The sequence below is a fragment of the Polypterus senegalus genome, chromosome 1 (genome assembly GCF_016835505.1).
Source record: "Polypterus senegalus isolate Bchr_013 chromosome 1, ASM1683550v1, whole genome shotgun sequence".
NCBI classification, from domain to species: Eukaryota; Metazoa; Chordata; class Cladistia; order Polypteriformes; family Polypteridae; genus Polypterus; species Polypterus senegalus.
Genome location: NC_053154.1, coordinates 134,947,248 through 134,970,896, shown reverse-complemented (window position 1 = coordinate 134,970,896; position 23,649 = coordinate 134,947,248). Strand labels below are relative to the sequence as shown.

The 23,649-nt window shown below is 40.3% G+C and overlaps 2 protein-coding genes across 6 annotated transcripts in view; one reads left to right on the top strand and one right to left on the bottom strand.

Moving 5' to 3' along the window:
* The window catches only part of si:ch211-247n2.1 (calcium-activated potassium channel subunit beta-2), a 160,833-nt gene that overhangs the window by 67,737 nt on the left and 69,447 nt on the right, over positions 1-23,649 (top strand). The gene's annotated exons all lie outside the window — the stretch shown is intronic.
* The window catches only part of zmat3 (zinc finger, matrin-type 3), a 181,093-nt gene continuing 165,235 nt past the window's right edge, over positions 7,792-23,649 (bottom strand). For all 3 annotated transcript variants that reach the window (XR_005634325.1, XM_039758739.1, XM_039758760.1), the window contains one exon: positions 7,792-8,148. Coding sequence is in view for 2 of the 3 variants with exons in the window: in XM_039758739.1 (XP_039614673.1) it covers positions 8,124-8,148 (25 nt within the window). In the remaining variant the exon portion in view is untranslated. The remainder of the gene's footprint in view (positions 8,149-23,649) is intronic.

Here is a 23,649-nt window from a genome sequence, read left to right as displayed (position 1 = left end):
GCTAGTAATGAATAAATATTATAAAAAGAAGACAGATGAGAAGTGAAAAGGGTTGGAGTGTCAGAAGGGAAAACCCTGTTAATTATGGAGTTGAGGGTTGAATGGGGAAGCTGCGCGACACAAGTGATGATTTCAGAAGACCAGATTCCTATTTCCACCTGGTAAATAAGTTGAGGTGTGTCTTTTATACTATTAGAGCTATGGGTATGGCAGGAGGCAGAGAGATGGGTAAAGCCTGTGAAGGCCAAAACTTACCAATAGAATTTGGGGGTCAGGATGCCTATGGTGAGACCTATTTCTGGACAGACCAGGGAAGGCCCTGGCCTGATTTATGGGTCTTCATTCAAGCTTCACAGCTGTTCACCTTTGGAGTGGATTGAAACACAACATTAGCATGCTAAAGAGTTTAAGGTTAGGGTGTTTAGCATTTCTAAATTGTCACCCTTTACATGTGAGTGTGCTATATAGCGGTCTGGTATCCAGTTCAGGGTTTTGTCCTACCTTATTTCCTATGCTTCCATGATAGGCTCTGGCTCACACCCAATTAATTTTAAAAAAAGAACAAATGGACAGAAGTTGTAAAGTATAGATGATGAGAACATTGAACATAAACCATACACCAGACTCCTACTTTCATCTGTTCAAAAAGGTAAATGAGTTGGGATGCGTCTTTTATACTAATGGAGCTATGGGTATGGCAGGAGGTGGAGACATGTGTGGACATGTGTAGGCAAAAGCCTACCAGTAGAGTTTGGGGACAGGCTGGCTGTGGTGAGACCTATTTCTTGACAGACTAGGGAAGCTGCATGATACCAGTGGTGACTTTAATAGACCGAACCCCGGCTTCCATATGGTGAAAAAAGCAAATGAGTTGAGGTGCATCGTTTGTACTATTGGAACTATGAGTATGGCAGGAAACAGAGAGATGAGTGGAGCCAGACAGTGGTCAATGTTCTTCTGCCGCGCTGTTGGCTTCTGGACTGTGGAAGAAACAAACATGTGACCTCCTCTGCCTTTCCTACATCTCTTTTCTGTGGTTTCTTAAACTTGTCTCTGTAAACCCAGATGAAAAAAAATCACATTCTTGGCAATGACTAACTTCTGAATGTGTGCCATTAGATATTATAAGCTCCATTGACACATTAAACGATAAAATGGCTGTGTGATCATTATGTAGTGTTTGGAATAATTCTCTTTCACTCTGTATAAATACAGTAATCCCTCGCTATATTGCGCTTCGACTTTTGCGGCTTCACTCTATCTAGGATTTTATATGTAAGCATATCTAAATATATAATGCAGATTTTTCGCTGCTTCGCGGGTTCTGCGGACAATGGGTCTTTTTACTTCCAATATTTGCTTCCTCAGTTGGTTTGCCCAGTTGATTTCATACAAGGGACACTATTGGCGGATGGCTGAGAAGCTAACCAATCAGAGCACGCAGTTAAGTTCCTGTGTGTTGACTGGCTCAGTGATAGAGGGCCAAACTCGATTCCACGGCGTTAACCAGGAAGTTTCGTCGATTGCCGAAAAGGTAAAAGTTTTGGATATGTTGAAGGAAGGGAAAAGCTACACCGCTGTAGGATGCCATTACGGCATCAATGAGTCCACGATTCTTTTTATTTAAAAAGGAGGAAAAGAATATAAGATCTACGGCCGCAGTGTCCTTTTAATCAGGGCGCGAAATGAGTTATATGTGGATGTAATAAGGCAGTAGTCTGGATGGAATCTGCTTTAGGGATTTGGATTGAAGACTGCCGGAAGAAGAACAACGGCGGTGCTACACAGTCACCTGAAGAGGCTCCTTTAGAAGAGCTGTAACGCTCTCCTTTGTTGTGAAGTAAAATTAAACTCGTTGTTATCGGACAAGTCGTCGGTGAATAACCATAATTAATTTTCTACTTACAGTACTTAGTACATGTACGTACGTTTAGTGTCACTGTACACAGATTTACTGTATACTATTTTTCTTGCATTGTATGTATTTATTGCTGGTGGCCTGTCTATCGTATTGGCTGTAAAATATGTGATATCGGAGATGCTCAATATCTTTAAAATAATATTTAGGTTTTACTGTATATAAACAGTGTGTTTATATACATAATTTCAATGAATCTTACCTAATATCTAAGAGAATACAAAGGGTTTAATGCTGTATAACTGTGCGGGGAATATTTATAAACAGTGTGGGAGAGTTTATAAGGGCTTAAAATATATAAAAATAACCATAAAACATATGGTTTCTACTTCGCGGATTTTCACCTATCGCGGGGTGTTCCTGAACACAATCCCCGCGATGGAGGAGGGATTACTGTATTCTATTTTCATTTTATTTAGTTATATTGCTACTACTTAGAAGTAGTTTTGGAGTACTCTTACAGCTTCTTGATTCTAAATCTGTTTTGTTCTATCAATTTCTCTGTCATTATAATATATTGAAACCTTTTAGACAACTTTAATTTACCTTTCAATTATAAAATGTATTTTTATTGTCATTTTGAAAGTGTTTCTATGGAGCCTGGTAGGTGTCAGGTAGGAAAAATAAAAACAACCCATTCAAATGAATTACATAATTCGTTCATGCTGATTATTTTTTAAGTACGTAATTCATTCAAACGGGTTATTTTAGTTTTATCCCCTAACTTTTATTTCAGTGGTTATTTATTTTTCCTGGTATGTAGGTTAGTGAACCAGAACTGGATGAATGTAGCCAGCCAATAGTTTCAATCTATTCTACGCTTCCACCACAGTCTTCAGAATACCACATTCTCAGCAAAAATTACATAAATCAATTCTTGTAACTTCTCCTGCATTCAAAACTTATTTCAGGACTCCTCAAAAGATCCGTGATGGTCTTACAACTACTTCCTCTTCCAGTTCACAGAAGTGTATGCCAGAAAAAAAGACTGCAAAGGGGAAAAAATAATAATAATCTGTTCAAACGAATTAATAAGCCTTTCAAATGGATTAATAATTAATTTGAACTGATTTTTTTGTGTGTTTTTGCCTGACACCCACTGGGCTCAGTATGTCTTTTATAAAGTGAACTGAAAACTATTTTTATAGACATAAACATGTGTTATCGCTGTTGAAACTATTGCTGGGTGAATGCCAGTTTAGTATGACAGGTTTATTCAAATATCGTTCAATAAAGTCAAAGTTTATTTTTATTAAGTCTATTCAATCACTGTGGATATTATTTGTTGACAAAACATTTTGAAAAATGGAGGGCCAAAGCCTATCCAGACACCTTGTATACAAGGCATTGATGTTGCCAATTGACCTAACTCACTTATCTTTAGAAAAGATGGTGTGACAGTAGGGGTCACTGTTGCCCGTGAAACCCGCAGACAACATGTCCAGACACCAGGTAAAATATAAGAAATAAATTTCATTTCTTCAATTTAATTTCCACCCAATAATAAACAATAATCACTACAAAATTACAATAATCAATCCTCCTTTCCTCCCAGCAGCTCTGTCACACTTCCTCCCAACTCTGGCTCGGCTTGCTGGGTTTCCCACAGTCCTTTTATAGTCCTTGACCCGGAAGTGCTTCTGTCCTTCAGTCCCTGTGTTTCCATAGCACTTCCAGGTCAGATGAAAACTCTTCTTTTTCTTCAGCCCGGAAGTGCTTGATTTCTTCTGTTTCCATGACTAGGGAGTACTTCCGGGCTATAATAGAAACACTCGTGCCTTTCGGCAGTGCCCCCTGGTGGCCCCCACAGTATCCAGCAGGGCTGTGAAGCCGAACTCCATTGTTCATGATGTCCTGTGGGAATTTGGGGTACCTCCATGTTGCAGGGAGGACTCCATCTAGCGGCCTGGGGGTGTTGAGTGGGATAAACTGCCAGCCATCTCTCACAATGGAGTATCCGGAGAAAAACCCCATGCAAACAAACGCAAACTTGGATGCCAGGCACATACAGCTGCAGTGCTAACAACTGCACCACCACCATGCCATCCTATCTTTTATCAATATCAGCTTTTATGAAAAATGCCCAGAGGGGCACATAGGAAAGTCAACTAAAAACAGTCAAAAGGTTCATAGAAAGACTAATACTGTACCATGGAAACAAGTACCATTGTATTTTTTTTTTAATTTAATCTAACCACAAAAGTTGCAAGTAAAGGATATGCATCACTCTGACCTAAATATAAGAATTAAGTTTTAAAAATAAGGGCCAAAAGAACATTTTAATTTGAAAAATTATAAAAATTGCAAACTCATAGCTCAATACAGAAAGAAAAAAATTGTTAAATTATTATTAGAGGAAAAGCATTCAGTAACACCAGTGTTTCTGTCAGCTGTGTTCTATGGTGGTCCAGTTGAGACTGATGCCATGATGGGTTATATATGGAGTTTAATCTTGTTGGATGAGGCAGCATAATATAAACAATGCTTGGTCAGGTTCATGACTTTCCATCTGTGTCATAAGCTTCCTGACTGAAATGGAAACAGACATGCATTTACACTTTCACCGATCTGCCCCAACATTAAACCACAACAAAGAGTTCAGTTTGCTGACTTGGCTTCCAAATTCCACAGAACTTATCCAAGGATGGAAGGACGGGGGGAGACAAGTTACTCAGGGCTTTGTCTCCCCCAGGATGCTAGATGGCAGTGAGCCCAGATTTTGGATCCCCAGATGGGTGCCCAGAAGGCATGCCAGGTATTGTAGTCCCAAGGGACATCCTTGTTCGGTCCTGTGGTGATTGCCAGGGGGAGCTAAAGAATTTGGGAGTCCCTTTCTAATATTGCCAGGAAATGCTTCGAAGCTGCAGCGTCATATCACCTGAAGCACTCCTGGGGATTAGATAAAAGGAGCTGTCTGTCTCATATCAATGAGCCAGAGTCTGGTAAAAGGTGGATGAAGCTTACAAGGAGGATTGAAAGACAGAGGAAAAGACAAAGAGCTGTCCTATGATTGTGCTTAATTATACTTGTGGCTGCAGTGGAGGGAAACACATGACCAAGAAGAATTTCCCACAATAAAAGACTCTTTTGCCTGTTATATTTGTGTCGAAGCCTGTTTGTTTTGGGTATTTGGGGAGTTGGAGTGCCCCATATATATATATATATATATATATATATATATATATATATATATATATATATTGTAAAAGGCGCTATATAGCACCCGACCCAGCACAGACCACGCAGAGGCAACGTGTACAAAACACTCAGGCTTTATTATTTTTCTTCAGCTGTGTGACACGTCTTCCCCGTGCCACACAGCCCAAACACAGTCCCAAAAGCACAAAGCCACAAAACTCACTTCTCCACCTTCTCTTCCACCACTCCTCCGCAAGCTTAGTCCTCCTCCTCCCAACCCTGGCTCTCCGAGTGGTGGTGGCTGGGGCCTTTTATAGCCCACCCGGAAGCATTCCAGGTGATTAACCACCTGGTCCTAATTGAACTTCCAGGTGGGGCTGAAAGCTCGTCCAGCCGGGCTGTGGGAAGCAGGCAGCTCCCCCTAGCGGCCATGCTGGGCCCCAACCAAGCTGTGGAGGACTCCATCTCCCATGGAGCCCCGGGCGGTTGGGGAATCACCGTCGGCCAGGAGGCTGCCACCAAGCGTCCCAGGGGAGGTATTGGACTGCCCATGGCGACTCCCCCGGGACCGGGGGAACCCGGGGGAACCCGGCCCGGACACAGACAGGCGGACATGTTGTTTTACACCACCACACGTTTATTTACAACCATATGTACAAATTAGATGTCACTCAGACACAGTCCGTGCACAACACAAACCCCAATACAGTCCTGGCCACACAATGCCTTCTTCTCCAGGCCTCCTCCACACTCCTCTCGTGCCTCGTCCTTCTTCCACCCGACTCCAGCTCAGACTGAAGGGAGACGGCCCCTTTTATCCATGTTCCGGATGAGCTCCAGGTGTTCCCGACACTCCCCCATTGGCCACGCCCCAGTGTGGCGGATGTGCCGGCTGTTCTCCCGGCAGCTCACCGGATGTCCTTTTTAATCTTCCCCCCAGCACTTCCGGGTGTGGCGGAAGTGCTGAGATAACAGGTCTCCATGGCATTGGGGCACCCCCTGGCGGTAACCACGGGCCCCTGCAGGGTGGGGCTTCCATGCCCTCAACCCGTGGCCCCCAAAGCAACCAGGGCGGTGGCCCTCACGTGATCCAGGTTGGGCGCAGACTCACATCCAGTCCCTCACGGCGTCCCGGCCGGGTCGTTGCCCTTGGCATCCCTGACAATATATATATATATTGAGATCACCAGGGGATGCGCCACTTTTCCTGTGGAATATACCTTTCCTACGTTCCTCCTCCAGCAAGAAGAATATCAAAGCACCAGTACAATCAAGCATACAGCACTTGGTCTCTTCTCTCTCTTCAGTCTCTTCCACCTCCACTCCTCCTCAGGCAAGCGTTGTCCTCTCCCAAAATGGAATGAGGCAGCTCCTTTTATAGAGCAACAAAAACTGCTCCATGTGTCACGTGATCTCCTTCAGGCAGCACTTCTGCATATAACAGCATTCCTGCCATGAATGGCTCTGAAGTTCTCCCCTGGCAGTTACTAGGGGTCCCAACAGGGCTGAGCTTCCAAGCTCCAAACCAGTGGCACTATCCTAGCCCAGGGGGACTTCGCTCTGCCATGCAAGATTTCTCCCCCAGTCCTTCCCTTAGCATACATCCTGGCTGAGTAGAAGCATGACTCCTTGCTTTGCCTTACTATGTTTTATTTTGGCCTACCATCTCCTGGTCTTATTTTGCTCTGTCACAATAATCCTCAGACATATTTTGTGCCTTAAATAATTTCTTTTGCTTTGCAGCAATCAAATGTGACACATTCCCACAAGATGCCTTTCAATGATTCTGATTAAGTGTAGATTTTGAAAGCAATGACATTTCAAGAAGTCAATTTTGTTAGCAGCATTTGAAGGAAAAATGTAATAGTACAGTACAAGGTAGGTAATTATAAATAAAAGATGAGAAAGTCAGTCTAGAAAAGGAAGACCCTGAAAAGGATCCTGGGCGAACATTCTCATCCTGCAGGCAATGAGCATAAATGATTAAGGAGGCTAATGAAATGAAGGTAATAATTAATTGTTATGAAATTAATTTACATTAAGTACTTATACCAAATAATTATATTGAGTGTACAATTGATTAAAAATGTGCATGGGGAACTTTAATGGCATTTCTGTAAAGCAATGGTGATATTTATTTTGAGAAATCTTATTCATTAAAATAGACAAGAGGGCGGCATTTAAGATAAATGCCAAGTCATTTTATATACAGGAACAGAATGAAAAATAAAGCATGCTCAGTGTATCAATCAATCAATCAACATTTATTCATATAGCACATATTCATACAAAAAAAATGTAGCTCAAAGTGCTTTACAAAATGAAGAATAGAAAAATAGAAGACACAATAAAAAATAAACATAAGTCAACATTAATTAACATAGAATAAGTAAGGTCCGATGGCCAGGGTGGACAGAAAAAACAAAAAAAACTCCAAAGGCTGGAGAAAAAAAATAAAATCTGTAGGGGTTCCAGACCAAGAGACCGCCCAGTCCCCTCTGGGCATTCTACCTAACATAAATGAAACAGTCCTCTTTGTATTTAGGGTTTTCATGGAAGGACTTGATGATGATGGTCACGTAGACTTCTGGCTTTCAGTCCATCAATGTTGGTGCATCATGATGCTTTGAGTAGGTGGTGGTGGCACAGGCCGCCACCACAAAGAAACCGGAAAAAGAAACAGAAGAGAGAGTAGGGGTCAGTACGGATTTTGGAGCCACTGTGAATAGTTATTATGATGAATTGAACATATAGAGTATCAGGATTAAGTTAAAGTGAAGTTATGAAAAGGCCATGTTAAAGTAATGTGTATCTCAGTTTAGGAATATTTCAAGGTGTAATAACAGGCAGGAACCATGAAAAAGGTGTGTGAGGAATTTGTACTTCATAAACTGAAAACTGCAAAAAAAGAATGACGCGTTTAAAGACGAGTTCAAAATGGAACTGACATAGATAGGAAAGATGATGGATATATATGTTGAAGACAGGAAGAGGTGGAAGTTGGTGGGACCGGAACAGGAAATGATGTCATCAGGAGGAGGAATCTCGGTAGGTGGAAGTGTCATCATTAGGTGGAGGGTTCTCCTGAGGGTCTGCAGAGGGAAAAGATGAGAGAGTATTACTGGACAGTGCCACCCCTTGGCCCTGCTGAGAAACTGTAAACTGTCTCCTAATCGCATATGCGTGACACAAGGAAATGGATGATGAAGTTCACTGAAGACTTTGTATTACTTTGCCGAAGTGCAAAAGCAGCTAATCATTACTTTGAGCAACTAGATACAACATTCTACCAGCCCTACACAAAAGATTTTTCTGAAGAAGATACAAGAGCTGAGTGGTTTGGTTTTCATTACAGTGCACAAAACACTGAGGACCCTTGAACTGGGTCTTGGTGATACTTTTTTGCAAGTGTGGATGCGGCCCGGACACAGACAGGCAGACATGTTGTTAATCACCACCACACATTTATTTTACAATATTTACAATACTAAAGTCCGTGCACCCACACAAACCCCACACAGTCCTGGCCACACAATGCCTTCTCTTCGGGCTGCCTCCACTCTCCTCTCTTGCTTTGTCCTGCTTCCACCCGACTCCAGCCTCGAATGAAGGGAGACGGCCCCTTTTATCTCATCCTGGATGGGCTCCAGGTGTCTCCCGGCACTCCTCCCTGGACACGCCCCAGTGTGGTGGAAATGCCGGCTGTTCTCCCAGAAGCTCTCCATGTGTCCCTGCTCCTCTTCCCCCCAGCACTTCCTGGTGTGGCGAAAGTGCTGAGGTCCAGGGTCCCCAAGGCATTGGGGCGCCCCCTGGCGGTGACCACGGGTCCCTACAGGGTTGGGCTTCCAAGCCCCCTACCCGTGGCCCCCAAAGCAACCAGGATGGCGGCCCCCACGTGATCCAGGGTGGGCATAGACCCTCTTCCGGTCCCTCAAGGCGTCCCGGCCGGGTCATTGCCCCTGGCATCCCTGACACTAGTCACTTTAATGTAAGTAACCTGGCAAGTAACTGCCTTAGCATCCTCATGGTTGGCATGAGGGTCAGTTCATACATTTCATTTAGGCATTATTACCAACTTTGACTAAATCTCGGCAACACTCATCCAGAGAACTCCCCATGCTCTTCCAGTTTCTTGTGTCTGTGTAGAATGTGTGTGTGTTGTAAAGAACGCACCAGGATGTTTTTAAGCAGCAGAAACGAGTACATGTAAATTGTGCAGCCACCACTTAACCATGAAAGGACAGCCATCCTCCTCTTTATGCCTAGTTGTTTTGCATGTGTCACATTTCAGAGCCAGTTAATTTATGATTTGTTTGCATGTAGTCATTTGCTGACTGCATTCCTGCTATCTCCAATGTCTGTGAGACCCAAATGTGGCATTACTACAGCAGTCTTGCACACCCTGGCAAGTGTGCGTGTCTGTGCTTGATTGAGTCCACTATGCACATGCTCATTACTGATAATTTAGAGACTGTTGCTAAATAAAAGCAGCTCAGGGATGTGCATACATTGGCAGCTTTTTCTGATATTTTAGGAGAGATGTATGTTTTCTATGTGGTGATACTCTTTCACATTAGTGGGTTTGTTACTGATTCATTTCACGTTTTGGGGTTTTTAGGGTGTGTGTTTGTTTATATTTTGCACCAACAGGAGCTAACTGTTAGGTACTTCAAGCCCATTCTTCTGAGCTCCTCCATTGGCCTGCCACATTGCCTTCCCTTCCATTGTAACCAAGCTTGGCTGAAAGGATTTACACTACAAACAGATTTCATGGCTTCATCTTATTGTCACTTCTTCTTCAGACATACATTTTGTAACTTCCATTGACAAGATCTGACATACCCTAATAAAGTGTCTGCAGGATTTTAGAAAGGGATGGAGCCATTTGGAGTAGTGAGCCATAAAAAATACTGCAGGCAGCACACGGCAGACAAAAACGCTTTGGAGACGTTCCTCCACTAAAGACCATCAGTCTTAGCAAATGGTTGTCAGTGAGTCTTGGGAAGAATCTTGGCACCCTGAATAAGACTGGGCAGTGGACACGAAAGACGGAAGCACAACTTGGGCTGTAGAGTCCGACAGGTAGAGCAGCATCAGGTAAATTGGCAGAGCTGGAGTACGGCTGAAGAAAGGAAGTTCATGTTGTGCTATAGAGTCCTTATATGGATCAACTGCTAATGTTGTCTTAGCGCTAATCCATTCCACTCTAATTTATTTTTATGTCCAAACAAGTCCTACGAGCATATGCATTCCATGTCCATAATACATAAAACGTTTTTCACTTATGTGAATATGTCGAGTTTTTTTGGGAATATGGGGCTAAAACCCTGGAGAATTTGGTGAAAACAATTCAAACACAGGGAGAAGATGCTAAAACTATATAGACAATGGACGAGCATGTGATTTGTTTGGTGTCACTGAGCCACCAAAAATATTTTCACTTAAAAATGAATTGTCTTGCATTATTTCAGTGTTATTTAGAAGCACATGCCTTTTTTAAATAGTTAATGATTAATAATCGATCAAAGGGGGTCGACACTCAGTTCTGAAATGTGATTAAAGTTTGCATTTCCAGCACAAACTACAGGCCGACCTGCTTTAACTCTGCAGTATGCTAACAGGACAATATTTGAAGCAGTGTCTAAAGTTATGAAAATTAAATAGTAGCTCTACAAGCCGTTGCTGAGAAGACTAGTCTGAACACAGTGCCTTCGATTGTCAAACTCGTGCCGACTTGGAAATTCAATAAGATTTTTGTGTCTTGGTGCTCTCTTTTTAATTTCAATGATCGCATGACTGCTGTATGCTTAGACTTTCAAGGCAAGAACAAGTGAAACAGGGGCCCAGGGGTAGCATCCAGTCTCCTATCATACATTCAAGTATTGTTAAAGTGAAGTCAGAACTGCTATTGTTGATCAATACTCCAGAAATTCTAACATCAGGTAAAAGGTAAAAAAAAAATATGAGGTAAAAGTACAGACTGCTGTCATTGCATTTCAAGGCATTTCTGAGCACTGAAGGTTTCATATTTTTTTAAAAGAAAATGAAGGTCCATTATGGGCTGCATTGAGCAAGCAGTGACTCCAAAACTATGTTGGGCAATAATCCAGACATTAAAATGTTGAAAGCTATTGATAGAATTTATTATAACCAACAAGTGAAATGGAAACATAATAGTGCAAATTAAAAAGTAACATGCATTAGTGACCCTTTAAATGGAATGGAATTCGTGTCCTGGGATGGTTCCTGGTTTGGATCCCAAGGCTCCAGACATCATACTGTAATACGTTAAATTGTTGGGTCTGTCCACCAGCTCACATGGGTAATGCAGTGATTTTACTTTCACTAATTGATCCTGCACTGCCAGGCTAAAGCTTTATGACTTATTTAGTGCCACCCATTAATCCCCTCTCGCATACTCACAGTGTGGCAGTCTCAGGCACCTGCTGGGTCATCTTCCCTGTAGCATCTAGGTGGAATACTGCACGATTCCTTCTAGAATCTTCCTTCCTTCTCTCTCCCTCTCTCTAATTTTGTCCCTCTTTATAGACACTGCCACCCTGGAGCAGCAACAGCCTTCACAGACTATCATGCTGAGTTAATCTCTCCTTGCCAGTATGGGTTTCTCTCCCTTTTGTGGAGGTCTCACTCTTTTTTTTTATTCTAGCCCCTAGCAACTTCTTACCAGTCAGGCGTCCTTTGACAACACTGAATTGAATAATAATCCTGTAATTTTTTAACAGAAGTGGTTAAAAGTGATAAAATCACTTTGTAGTATGCTCTTCTGGTGGACAAAGATACACACCAGAGGTGGTGCTGCTATTCCTAAAGCAGTTTAATGGTTCAGTGTCCACCACTGATTTATTTTGTAGGTCTCAAAAAGTCACATAACTTGTCAGCACTCCTGCTCTATCAGTAATTATTTACTGATTTATACAACTATTGTGTTGTATGCTTTTTAGTTGTCAGTTATTTGAGACAGAAGCATCAGCCACATAAAGAAAGAAAGTGTCAGTGTAACTGGAAGTTGTCAGCGTGCCTTTATTAAAAGGATATTCAAAGAAAGCTCACACTAAAGCCATTACAAACATCACGATTTAAAAGCAAAAAAAAAAAAAACTCCACTTGTTTATGCGTTGCTCTTAGAGGGAGTCAAGCAAATCAGAAGATAAATTAATACTGGGTTGAACCAGGGACAAAAAAACATTTCAAACGGGCAGCCAGGAGCATGACTACTACTGTGTTATGCCAACATTCATTCATCCTTTCTAAAGTGTGACCAAGCAGCTAAAGAAGATGTCTTGAAGTTACAAAGTTACAGGACAAAGTGTCAAGATTTCTGCATGGCCTTGAGAGAGTCACCTCAGATCATCTTTTTACATAGTAGCCATTTATTTAAGCTTTTATTGCAATGCTGATGAAAAGTAGCTTGAAATCCTGTTGATCAGTAAAAACATCCAATGAATTATTTATTTTATTCCAAAGTGCTTTTAGCTGATGTTGGCAAGGGAAGGGCTTTAGAAAATAAACTTCTACTGAAAGGCTCATACTGATGCAGCTTTCAAGATTTCACCCCATGTATTTATAACCAGTCCTGAATTAGAATAACTCTTCTTCTTCTTCTTCTTCTTATTCTTCTGCATTGTTTCCCACTTCTATGTGTGTTCAATGTGTTGATCAAACTTCTCCAAGCAGCTTGGTTCTGTACCTCCTTGGCAGACAAGCCCTTTTCCTTCAGATCTTCTTTTCTTTATCCTTCCACCACTGCTTTGACCTCCCTCACTTTTTTGTCCCCTGTACTTCCATTTCCATCATTCTTCTGCCCACATATTCATTGTCTCTCTCTATCACATATCTATACCACCTCAACCTAATTTCATGTACTTTCTTAAATATCTTTCCCACTTTTGTTGTACCTGTGATTGTATCATTTCTTATTCTTTCCTTTCTTTTAACTCCACACATCCATCTCAGCATTCTCCGGTGCTCCTTTACTGCCCATGTCTAAGAATTTCTGGTCTTACCACAGTGTTAAAAATCTTACCTTTAACCTTCACCTTAATTCTTTGATCACACAGTTGCCAAATTTTTCCCTGGGGACTAAAACAGTTCTATCTATCTATCTATTGTGAAGATGCAGCCCGGACACAAACAGACACTAAGACAAAACGTCCCAAAACACACGCTTTTATTGCTGTCTTCTGCACACAGCACCAAACAATGCACAAATCAGCAGAAATAGCTTACAGTCCTCTTTACTTTCCTTTCTTTCCTTTCTTCTGCTACTTCCACTCCTCTCTTGCAAGCTCTGTTCCCTGCCACCCAACTCCGGCTCCTTGAATGGAGTGAAGCGGCCCCTTTTATGTTGCACCCTGCTGCACCCTGATGAACTTCCTGCAGCACTTCCTGGTATGGCGGAAGTGCTGCGTGGGCACCCAGAAGCACTCCAGGTGCATTCGGTTTCTCTTCCGGTAGCACTTCCTGGCGTGGCAGAAGTGATGCAGTCCATAGCTCCGGAATGATCTGTGTGCCCCCTGGTGGTGGCCATGAGCCCCAACAGGCTTGAGCTTCCAAGCTCCATTCCCGTGGCCAGAATGCAATCCAGGGGCGCTGCCCTCTTGCGTTCCAGTGAAGATAACACCTCTTTCCCGGTCCTTCTGTTCTCCAGGCATCCTGGCTGGGCAAGTGTCCCAGCCATCCACCACACTATCTATCTATCTATCTATCTATCTATCTATCTATCTATCTATCTATCTATCTATCTATCTATCTATTTACTCCTGATACCTTCTTCTAATTGCTCCATCCACACTGCTCTCTCTTCATCTAGTGTTCCATCTCAGGCTACCACTGATCCTAGATATTTAACTGTATCCACTCTTTTCAAAGGCTCTCCCTGCAGGCTAACGCCTGAATCCTGATCATCATTAAACCTTAGTGGTGTTTAGAAAACTGATAGTGTATTTGTAAAGCTAAACTCATTCAGACATCTTTCTGAAAATACACCACCTCGATAACATTAAAAAACAGTCACACTCCTGTTGTGCATGAGTTAAACTGTCCGTCATGATCTGCAGTCATGGAGTTGTTGCTTCTTTCAAGCACTATATTATCATGGCAATTTGTCAGACTAACAGTGTGCTATATTGTATATCATACTGACGCATTTTATTTATTATTGACTGAATGCAGGAAAACATTGCTAAAGAAATAAAAAGCTTGCACACTTGGGCCCTTGGTATCTACTTGAAGGGAATTTCCATTTTAGTCGGCAGTCATTATGTGTGGTAGTAAATGAGGCTGACATAATAAAATTCTCATTAGTTTAACAGACCTGAAAAAGTTTCATTATGGGGTAATTATACAGTGATTATAAGAGTCAATTAAATTATGTGATAACATACACAAATTGAATAAGTATAAAAGAAATCAAAACAAGTCAATATTTATGTTCATTCAACTTTATCCAATTTTATTGTTTGCACACTCACAGCTCATATTTTGCTTAGTTCATAGTTTGGCTGCATTTGGTTCAAATTTTCTTTAGGAGTCCTCTGTGGGTTTTATTGTGTTCATATTTTGATTTTAAACATTTGCCACAATCTCAGAGCCGCTTAATCCATTTCTTTGCTGTAGGAGGCTGGAGCCTACACCAAGATTGTGCATATAAAGTTATTTGATGCTTCTGTCATAGTCCCATTTGAGTGAGGAAGCGTATACATGAATGTGCACTGCGATGGTCTGTTACCCTGTCCTGGGATCCTTTGGGCCTTGCACCCAATGCTGCTGATATGGACTCTGACACCCACGAACCAAGAATTGGCATAAGCAGATTTAATAATGGCTGGGTGGATACTTCAAGCTTTAGTAACATGTCACAAGTCTAAAAAAATAAAACTTTACTGACCACAAGCTGGCAGTTTCATTTTCATTTTAATTGTTGCTTATAATAAATGATTTCCAGGTGATTAGAACATTAGTGTCAGAAGAATGCATTTACAGGACCATCTAAGATGGTATGGTTATTAGCAGATGTTTATTGTAAACCACTCTAGCTAAATTGCTTCTCAGAATTCTGTCCTTGGAGCATCTTCCAGGTTTTCAACAAATTAATCTCAATATAGGAAATTACTTCTGCCCAACCTGTTTTATTATTATAATAAATGTGTTGCAGATTTGTTTGACACAAAGACAGTCCAGCCTTATCTGCGATTGTATAAAAGGGCATCTGAGGTGGTTTCATGCTATTGTAATTCATTAGTTGCTCTTATTATGTGATGCAACAGAATCCTATCTGACTCTGTCAAGATTTGCAACATCATGTACGCTGGATGCAGTAAACTCACACACATAATGAACCTGACAATTCGATTTTGAGTCAGAATGGGCCAGATACTGGCAGAAACGGCGTGCAGGGTTGGCCCAAGCACCAGATATCATTCCAGTCCATTGCAGGGCACATGTACACCCCGACACAGACACACACACACACTCTCTCCCTGTGCCAATTTAGGTCTCCCACCACCCTCACCTTTAGGACAGTAGGAGGGAAACCAAAGTCAAAGAAGGAAAACCTCAGGAGAGTAAAGAAACTCCACAAAGACAAGAGGGCTCCATCTAAATGAGTTCATCATATGAAACAAACGGCAAATAAAATGCAAAGATTACCGTATTCCTGGTATGACCTGAATGACCTTAAAACGTTCTTGACAAATTCTGAACAAATTCTGAAGAAAAATAGATTTTTTTCCAATTTGAAATCATATACAATGCTACTTTCTAGAAGGTGGATTGAGATTTTTCCAATTGAGCAAAAGTATAGGATTATGGTATAGGATTATGTCATATCTCCTGCCCCTGGCTGGGGTTCACATTCTTGTTTTGTGTTTTTCTTGTACACTTCTGATTTATTTGTATGTATAACTATTTCTTTCATTTATGACCTGCAGTATTCCTTATATTTTATGTATCTGTAGCTAAGCCTATGTTATGTCTCGTGTGTTTTGCATGTGGCCTCACAGTGGCCTGCCATTCCCCGCCAGGAACTGCCCTCCACCCCATAAATCTCCCAAAGTTCCTGGCAGTTCATTGTGAATGCATTCTGGAGTCGGTGAGTTTTTGTATCATTTTTCTGTGCTTATTGTGAATTTTTGAATTTTTGACCTGTTTTTTTACCTTACCTTGGATTCTGTATTGAGACTCGATTGCCTTTACTTCAGGCAATTCCTTTTTCCTTTTGTTCTCCACAGGGCTTGCTTTTGTTAAAAAGCACTGTGTTAATAAATCTTTTATTTCATAAACATCCTGTGTTTGCCCTAGCTGGGGCTTGACAGTGGCCATTTTTAGAAGTGCTTTTGGAACTTATTGGAACTTATGTGCTTTGGGACTACAAGGTAATGACAAATATTATAACTGATTTTTCACAGCACACTTTTATTACATCTCCAAATATTGATTTTAATGAATTAGGAGTCATTTTAGATCCAATGATATCTGAGAAACTTACAAAATCTTTGCTCGAAATGGTTTGTGTGCGGAGGTTTACTAAAAAGACACAGGTTCAATTCTGCCTTGGATGCATTTTAGACAATTTAAAACAATAGATATGAGAACAATTAACAATTTAGTTAAATTACGGCACATTTGTTGAAGTAGAATGCATTTTGCGAATGCCTGAAGTCTACTTCTTTTCTGCAATTATAATTGAAAGGTCCATTACCCATTACTCTAATTCATAGAAATTTATTGATTTACACTAGAAATACCGGCTGATTTTTCATCCAAATTAGCTAGCATTACTTTAAGTATAGATACAAGGAAGCTGTACAGATTTCAATTTTGAGAGTTTCAAATTTGTAAGTAGAAGAAAAAGTGTGTTACGGGGGGATTGAATTTGGAGCGTAACGGTATAAACATCACAAACATAATATCAATACAGAGATCTCTAAGTGTCATGTAACTTACTCGCTTCCATAGACTGATTGCTGCATAGGTTAAAGAAAGCAGAAATACGTGATTATCATGTATAGGAGCTATAGAAGAACAGCTTGTGTGTTTAAACGTGCCCTACATTGGTTCCATATCTTTTCAAAAAACATTTTGAATTTAAAGATCTTATGAAAATTTTTCAAGCAAATGTAATACTAATAGCAAAATTGAATATGGGTCTGTGATACAAAGCACCCTATCATCAGCCTAAAGAGATACTCTTAAGATCCCTTTTTATCTTTGACTACTTCCAAAGATGGATAGTTAGGAGTTGAAAAGCGACACTCTTGTCTGATTCTACATTCTAAAATGAAATTATCCAAATTCACATTACTTGTATGTACTGTACTGAGGCTGTCGATTAGTACAAACAATTTAATCCATCCTGGAATACAGGACCAAATGCAAATTTATGAGATATGATAAATATTGTAGATATCCCCAGTTCCACCTTATCAAAGCCTTTTTCTTCTGTGAATTCTGCCACTAAATCTAGCCCCAGGCCTACCTGAGGGTAGGCTAGTATTCAAAATGCCACCCACCCAAAAAAAAACTATAAGCAGGCTTTGGCCTACACAGGAACAAAAGGGGAAAGCTCAACACCAAAAAAAACAATCATCCGGAAAAACACCAAAACTAATAAAGTGGGAGTCTAACATTTGAAAATTTATTACCAAAAATGTTACTTTTAACAAAAAAAGCACAGCCAAAAATTTGTGGAAATGGGTTTACTTAAACAGCAACCCAAAACTAACCAATCCAATTCAAAGTTCGGTATTAATTTTCAGAGAAACAGAGCAAAGAATCAAAACAACAGAAAATCCACAAACGTTCTCACAATAGCCAAGATTCTTCAGCAGCACTCAGTGCCAACCTGGAAGACCAAATCACAGAGATGCACACATACTGTATGTGGTGGAGTAAAAAAAAATGATAATATCTAACATTTATGGTGATAGATATTTTGTAGATTGTCTTGTCAAACAATCAGACTTTTTATTTTAATTTAAAAAATGTTTAAGGGGAACCTTTTTAAGCCATTTCTTCCAGGAGCATTTACAGCTTACCAGATCAGAAAAAAAACTTCTCCATGCAGTTGTTTGCTTAGCTCCTAGCTGAAATACCAAAGCAGAAAATGACTGTCCCACACTGGACTGGAGGGGGGTTGAAGGTTTTGCATTGATCTGGTTGTAACTGACCACACTGGAGTGCTGTGCTATAACCTGCACCCCCGCTGAGTGTGAAGCCACTGCTTTCATGCTCTCTCTGTGGCATCTGAAGCATGAACTTAGTGGGACAGGTGGAATTTATGAGCCGCCAGAAGGAGAACAAGTTTTAGAAGGTGGGTTCTGTTTACATTTGCCATAAACCCTGAAGGTTTGTCCCTGAAGAGACAACTCATACTTTTTTTTTGAAAGTGTGTCACTGCCACTCTGATCTAATAATTTAAACTTTGAATCTGTGTGCTGGTATTTGGTGACATTGTGACATTTTAATGCTGAGATATATACCACATTTTTATTTATTATTGGACTCAGAGCATGAGCTCCTAATTACTTGGTACTGTTCTGTGGAATGTGATTTTAGACTAAGTAAACCATCCTAAATGAATAAGCAACAGGAAATGAGAAACCAGTTCACATCAAGGTATAGCATGAGTAGTGAAATCCTATTGAATATCTGTAGTACTAGGGCAGGGGTCCTCAATCCCAGTCCTGGAGAGCCGCAGTGGCTGCAGGTTTTTGTTCTGACCTGGTTGCTTAATTAGAAAGCAATTCTTGCCAATAAAGCACTAACAAGCTATGAAATTAAATTAACTCTGCTATGTCAGGTCATTCTCATATCCTAGATTTTCTTTCCCTTTCTATCATGCAAATAATTTGAAGGCTAAAATGGACGAGTAATTCTCAGTCCTTCACTTTTTTCTCTTCATTTTTCTTCCAAGTATTTAATTAAACCCAATAGTGCAGATAAATACACACAGGTGTAAATGTAAATAAGCTAAATGGAGAAATGCTGCTCTCTCTTGTCATTTGCATGCTATTGATAATAAGGAGCAATTAAAATAGCTGTTTAAGACAAAATTAAGCAATATGGGCTCAAAATCACTAAAGTGAAGCAGAAGTGTTACTTTAGCAATAAGTGCTTTTTATTAAGCAACTGGGTTGGATCAAAAACCTGCAGCCACTGCGGCTCTCCAGGACCGAGATTGAGGACCCCTGTACCAGGGTGTTGTACCGTGTTAGCCATTATGAATGTAGAGAAAAGCCAAGCAAAATGAATATCTGGAAAACCTTAAGGAAAATAACAACAACAATAATAATAATAATGATACCAACAAGCGAGGAAGGTCATTGAATAAATAAATAAATAAATAAATAAATAAATAAATAAATAGATAGATAGATAGATAGATAGATAGATAGATAGATAGATAGATAGATGTTGTTTGAAACATCTAGCAGACATTAACCCCTCTCTCTGTCTGTCTCTTTTTCTCTCTTTATATGATATATACATAAATACACAGTATATATCTACTCTATATATAAAATCCTCAGCCTAAAAGTGCACGTTATGTCACTTTTTTCTCACACTTTAAATTGGTCTTATTTTAAAATTCAAAACTAAAAATTATCAAGAACTCACATCCCGCGAGACAAAACTATGTGCCAAGAGATTTAACCATGGTTGGGGCCCGGAAATGAAAGACAAAATGTAGGATAGCTGCTGTACAGGCTTTTAAATGTTTGATGCACCGCGCAAGGTGCAGATCACACGGCACGGCAGCAGCTGATCGAGCAAAGAGGAGGTTAAAAAATGACTGTATTTGTTTCCCAATGTATCACCATTTAACAGGGGGTTTCGGAGGAGTGACTGCGTCTCCTTGGGGATCCTTCAGCCCCCCCTACCACTACACAAGTGGCAGAGACGCAAAGTGGCTAGCGCATAGTGCAGGCCAGGGGGGTTGGCAAGTGTAGCGAGGAGGGAGAAAACCCCCTAGTACAGATATATACAAATCGTATGCATATCCTTTAGATATAAAAGCTTTCAAATATGAAAGCCTGTGCTGTTCCTATTAGGATGAAATCATGGTTTTATGCACAGCTATTCAAGTTGTCTCTGACTAGACACCACATAAGGAGGTGTACAAAAGCAGGATCAGAACTGGAAAGCTGCAGAGAAATGTGCAAATTTGGTATACAAAACATGAGGCAAAAATACAATCCAAAAAAAAACTGAATGGAGGGATGTGACCAATCCATTGAAACATCTGACAGAATTACAGTCAATGATTGGAAATTAGATGTCCTTTTAGGAACAGAAGTCGGGATCCTTGGTGTATCAGATTTGCCTAATGGTCCTAGCAAAACCTTTAACCAAACGTTAACGTGTTACCCATTGTTTATGGATGTTTTATTTATTTATTCATTTATTTTACTGTTTTCCTTGCTTTTGGTCTCTTTTATTGTCATTCTCATTGAGATTTATCTTATCTTCTTGCTAATAAACATTTATTTTTAATTCAGCCTTTTTATAATGTTTTGATGCATTACTTTGCCTCAGTATGTTTTATTGATATTTAGCATCATTTACTACTCAATCTCGGTTTGTATAGTTAATGGGCTTTGCCTTTTTCCTGGTTATATGACACAGACATTTACTTTTAACACCTTGCAGTAGTAGTTTCTTCAGAATAAAAGGAAGAGCAAACTATTATAATTTAGAATCTTCATAAACATTTTCTGAGTTTATTCTGCTTGTTTTCTTTTCTTTCATTTTATGTTATAGTTTTGAAAATTTGGTTTTCAATATTTTTGGACCTTTTTTTCAGTAATTCTTGATTGCTTAGATACATTTCTTGAAATGTAGCTTCATTTCCCAAAACTCTTAACACATTCCATAACTGTGCACTTAACTCCCCAAATGTCAAACTTCCAGGTCCAAACTAAACTCTCTACTCCAAACTATGTAATGTCACATCATAACCAAGCTTTGACATCGCACAAAAACATAAACTACAACAGCGTTTCTCAACCTTACCTAAGTATTTGCGACCCGAGTTTTCATAACAGTTTTAATCGTGTCCCCCTAACGTTTCTTTGAAAGGAGCCCACTAATACCAATTTGATCTTTTTAATTAATGATATATTATTGATGCATATTTTATTATACCTACTTAACTTTTATCGACATTTATCTAACTCTATACTGTATATTTTTTCTAGTATCAGAATGTAGTTTAAGTTAATTTGTTTTGGTTTCAATAGATGTATTTTTCATATTTTTGATTCTTGTTTTCTTTTTTTCACATCTTCGCGCCCCCCTAGGGGGGCCCACCCCACAGTTTGAGAACCACTGAACAACTATATAGATTTATACCAGGCTGAGATCAATTCAAAATACTACTAGAAAAATCGAGCAGTGCCGCCACCCTACCTCTGTACACAATGGGCACTATAACAAATGTAAAAGTTAGCAAAAAATGTTTACAGTAATGTACAACACTATACATAGAGAAAATTCTATGTAGCCCCGTAGTTCAGTAATAGTGTGTAAGCGATCGAGAAATGTTAATATTTTTTCATGTCTTTATGCAACTGCTTCATTTTTGTTTTGGGCTGGCCCCAATGGAAATCAGCTCAGAAAGCATGACACATGAAATTGAGCTGATTACATAAGGGTCAGTCCAATGGATTACTAGGTTATTTGTCCAGGATTGTATCGAAAACAGAACTGTTTGTTTGGTGTGTGCTTCATAGGGAGTTTTAGTTAAAGAAACAACAGGTTTTTGTGTATGATTTTGGCATTAAGATTTTGCTTTGACAAAAGATAGAACAGAATTTTGGTTAGTGAATTAGGCTCGACTCTAAAAATAAACCATCTTTTCTCCAACATTAGCATAACACCAGACATCCAAAAAGTGCAAAGAAACAAAGTCAAAACAATGGTTTCAAAAATTAATGCTATGTGGGATTTTTTTTTCTCCTACTATCACTACCACGAAGTTTGTTTTAGAAAGGATCCAATATTTAGATATTAGAAACTGTACACCATAATCTTTCATGGTGGGAAATGATGACAGAACATATCACATGACCAGCAATTGGTAAACAACCTGGCATTGACTATAAACAACTGTCCCAAAATTGTGATGTGATGCTAAAAGGTGAAGAATGGCAGGCAATGCAGGTGTCATCATTTGGTATGATTTTGAGTCCTCAAAGCCTGCCAGTGTTTATTTCCATCGTTAGGTCTGCTTTCAGAGTTACTAAGGGCGTGGTCTCTGTGTAAATGATGCGATGGGATAAAAGGATGGCTACGAGAGCAAATCCTTATCCAATCTGCGAAAACCAAATCTCTGAAGTATTCAAAGTTTATTTTGTGCTCTTTTCTCATGTGTATTTTTGGTTTTGACCATCTTATTTTCTCATCCACAATTATCACCTCTCATATTGGGCTTTGGTTTCGTTTTGCGTGATTACTTTTGTTTCGTTTTGTTTTTTATCCACATCTCTTGCTTTTTTTTTTTAAAAAAAAGTCTATCTGCCTGTTCGCTGACAGAACAGGCTAGTTAAAGAAGTAGGAGATGAATGAAAACCAAAATATACTCAGTAAAAAAAGAAACGTCCTCTGACTTTCAACTGTTTTTACTTTCAGTAAACTTAATGTGTAAATATTTTTATGAACACTAAAAGAGTCAACACCTTAAGACATAAACTAAAAATGTTTCACAATGTGTCCCTGAATGAAGGGAGGCTCAAAATCAAAAGTACCAGTCAGTATCTGGTGTGGCCACCAGCTGCTTGAAGTACTGCAGTGCATCTCCTTCTCATGGACTGGACCAGATTTGTCAGTTCTTGCTGTGAGATGTTACCCCACTCTTCCAACAAGGCACCTGCAAGTTCCTGGACATTTCTGGGGGGAATGGCCCTAGCCCTCACCCTGCGATCCAACAGGTCCCAGACGTGCTCAATTCCTTCGACGATAAACACAAATCCGTCCATCACCCCTGGTGAGACAAAACCGTGACTCATCGGTGAAGAGCACTTTTTGCCACTCCTGTCTGGTCCAGCGAAGGTGGGTTTGTGCCCATAGGCGGCGTTGTTGCTGGTGATGTCTGGTAAGGACCTGCCTTAGAACAGGCCTACAAGCCCTCAGTTCAGCCTCTCTCAGCCTATTGCGGACAGTCTGAGCACTGATGGAGGGATTGTGTGTTCCTGGTGTGACTTGGGCAGTTGTTGTGGCCATCCTGTACCTGTCACGCAGGTGTGATATTCAGATGTACCGATCCTGTGCAGGTGTTGTTACACGTGGTCTTCCACTGCGAGGATGATCAGCTGTCCTTCCTGTCTCCCTGTAGCGCTGTCTTAGGCGTCTCACAGTGCGGACATGGCAATTTATTGCCCTAGCCACATCAGCAGTCCTCATGCCTCCCTGCAGCATGCCTAATGCACGTTCACGCAGATGAGCAGGGACCCTGGGCATCTTTCTTTGGGTGTTTTTCACAGTCGGTAGACAAGTCTCCTTAGTGTCCTGCGTTTTTAGAACTGTGACCTTAAATGCCTACTTTCTGTAAGCTGTTAAGGTCTTAACGACCATTC